The following is a 3,268-nucleotide window of genomic DNA, read 5'->3' as shown; positions in this document are numbered from 1 at the left end:
GTCCCAGTTGTTCCCAAATGTCCCAGTTGTTCCCAAATGTCCTACCCCTTTCAACAAGCCCCCCTTGGTTCTCACACGTCCCGGTTGTTAAAGAAACATTTTTCCAGAAACTTTCAAACATTAGTAAGTGCTTTGGAAGATTTTCAATTTGTTGCCAAAACTGCTTAAAAATCCTCCATTTGAGCAGAAATTATTACGTTTTTAACACTTTTTACATGTCAGATATTCTGATGACAGTGCAGCAGAGGTGTCCATCTGAAACAATACACAATACAAACATCCACTTTACACACACAAAACATAAAACAGAGAAGTGCAGTTAATAAACAATGAAGCATAAAACAATTAACTTACGTTTTAATAGCAGTAAGAAATGATTRTTTTCCTGCTGCCTCCAGTTAAACTCTGCAGCAGCTGCTTAAAACAGATTAACATATACAGTGTACTTCCATTGATAAATTCTAATTTTCATTTCTAAAAAAAATCACAATAAACCTTCATCAACATGATGACGTGGTTAATCTCGACCAGTTTGGCTMCAATGGCTTTAACACCAGATTAAACTATTTTACAGCTCCACCCGYGAAAGTAAATCTGGAAAACATCAGCGTGTGTTTCTTGTAATCACACTGCGGTAATGTGTATTAATACACGTTGTAATAAAGAAAAACTTAMCGCTCGTCGGAGGTGGGCTGAAATGATAAGAATTTTAAGCGAGGGTATCGTTCTGGTTCTGACTCGTCACACAGGTTAGGGTGGGGAAGTGAGAGTTTGACCCCCTTAAAGAGGTCAGAACACGTAGGAAACTTAAAGTTTAATAATTATACATTTTGTTTATATCTGAATGAAAAATAGTAATTTCTTGTTTTGAAAGCTGCTAAAATAAATCCTTAAATCCAGCTGATTTATGGTCGTTCCAGGAGGCGTTAGCCTCAGGAAGATAGATTGASTTGATGATCTTCATCTCAATAAAGTGACTGGAGCTCTGGTTCTGCTCAGATGGACCAGAATGAACTGGTCCAGATGCACAGTTAATGAAGGTTAGTTCCTGTTAATAAAACAACCCAGTCAGAGGGTCAAACTGGAAGGATGTTCAAGTTGGAAATGTTTTCCACATGGATTCAGGTTTTATTTACTGCAAATTATTATTTTTTTATTTTGTATAAAAACTAGAATTAAGTAATTGTTTTTTACGGTTAAATCTTTCATTTTTAAGTTTTTATAGTTTTCACATTTTGTTTTGTTTTTTTAGAACGCTCAGGTTTGAGAGAATTAAATGCAGAAGTTAGGATTTAAAGTTCAAAAACACTAGAGTTTCAAAATAAAAGCTTGTAGAGTCTGAACTTGTCTCAGATTCCTGCTGGTCTACTTTTTTTTGGGTAATTTATTCTTTAACTCAACATTTACCTAAATGAATTAACATCTCCTGCCGCTCGCCAGTTTTTATGTTAATTAATGGAGACAAACCGAAACCACAGATTTAATAGATTAGCCCCGCAAAAATTCAAACGACTCATTAAAAACTTCCCTTTCGTTAAGGAACAATTAGAACTATAATTGAAATTACTCTGAAATCGCTTCAACCTTTATAAATATTCTGTTCCTGGGTGAAAATGAATCATTTAGAAGAGCTAAAAAATTAAAGAATAAGAGAGTTTCTGGCAGAAAAACATCAATCATTTATTGAATAAAAAGCTACCTTTAAGGAAAAACATTAAATCGTTTAATTTATGACTTAAACCCAATTACAGGTGAGGTCAAAGGGTTTCAAATGAAGTTTGTGTTTCGGTTCTAAAAGGTAAATTTAAAGGATCCAGTGGAAATTAGCTGCTTTATAAAATCATCCTGAGTGTGAAATTCTTACTTATTTAACTTTAAAAGTCAATAATTCTTTACTAAATAGATTTAAAGCACGAGGAGTCGTAGACGGACCTTGACTTTTATTTATTTATTTATTTTTGCTTTCTGATTGAAGCCAAAAATGTAATGTTTCATTCACACTGATGATGATGATGATGATGATGATGAAAACACCAAATGATGAAGAGTTTCAGGTTTAGCTGAAGCTCAGTTATTATAAACAGGATTAAAGGACAAATCTGAAGCTTTTAAAAGGTTAAAGCTGTAAACTAAAGATAAATCAGTCTGTTCCTGTTTAAATCATGTAAAGATGAAAACCAGGTAAACCATCTCAGGTAGATTTTCTCCCGACACAAACCCTTCAGAGACGAACCGTGTATGATGCCTCTGATGAGGGTCCYGTCTGTCCTCTCCGGGTTCTGCAGCTCCTTCCAGGACCTGGCGAGGCAGATCGASGTGGACTACGGCACGGTGAGGGACTCCGCCGTCTACGACTACTTCATGAACAAAGGCACCAACCCTCTGGAGCAGGACAGCACCTACGCAGAGCTGTGGAGGACCATCAGCAGGAACAACGGCATGGACTACTCCGTGTCCAGCCCGTCGGAGGGCATCCGCAAGGTTGGTGTCCCCGGGGTTAAAACCTCAACAAAAAAAAAAGTCACTGACGATGAAGAAATAAATAAACTAATATTTGGTTTCGTTTTCTACTGAAGTGACAAAAAAATAAAAAAACCTCAAAGATTGAACTTTTCAAAGAACACCACTTTAAATCATCCAAACTATCTATACCAGATATTTCTACTATAAAAACTAATTAAAATATTAATTTGGATGTTGACTTTCAGTCCCAGTCCCAATGAAGTTGTGTAAAATAAAAAGATTAGATTCTTGCAGTTGTTAATGCAGATGTTCACAAAGCAGTGAACCTCACCTCAYCCTTGCTTGTGAACGACTGAGTCTKTCKAGGATGCTCCCTTTGTCCCCAAYGATGACCCTCACCTGTTTACAACCTGTTCACCTGTGGAAGGTTTCAAACGAGTCGATTCTTTTTAACCATTCCTTAACTTTCCCAGTCTCTTGTTCTCCCCCCTGACCCAGCTTTTTTGGACCATCTTGCAGCATCAAAATCAAAAATGAGTGAAGGTTTGCAAAAAATAAACCAATCAAGATCATCAGTTTGAACATTAAATACCTCGTCTGTGTGGGGCATTTGAGTAAACGGTAGATTGAGGACTCCAACTCAGTGGACATTTATTCATTAAAGGGATCCCTGATAAGTTGTAACATTAGACTTTATTTGATAAACATATATTTTAACTGTAAAATTAGGATGTTTAGTTTAGTCAATTTTTAAAATGTATTTTAACACGGACGGAGCCATTTTATTTCTACACAAAGCATTCTG

The 3,268-nt window shown here is 36.1% G+C and overlaps 1 protein-coding gene across 1 annotated transcript in view; it reads left to right on the top strand.

Moving 5' to 3' along the window:
- The window catches only part of LOC106532681 (glutamate receptor ionotropic, delta-1), a gene marked incomplete at its 5' end in the record, with an annotated part of 82,478 nt that overhangs the window by 49,261 nt on the left and 29,949 nt on the right, over nucleotides 1-3,268 (top strand). The window contains 1 exon segment of the mRNA XM_014028810.1: nucleotides 2,286-2,496. Coding sequence (XP_013884264.1) covers nucleotides 2,286-2,496 — 211 coding nt within the window.

Source organism: Austrofundulus limnaeus, unplaced genomic scaffold, assembly GCF_001266775.1.
Source record: "Austrofundulus limnaeus strain Quisiro unplaced genomic scaffold, Austrofundulus_limnaeus-1.0 Scaffold811, whole genome shotgun sequence".
Classification (NCBI taxonomy): Eukaryota; Metazoa; Chordata; class Actinopteri; order Cyprinodontiformes; family Rivulidae; genus Austrofundulus; species Austrofundulus limnaeus.
Note: the sequence above shows the minus strand (reverse complement) of the source record. Positions and strands in the feature narration are given on the sequence as shown.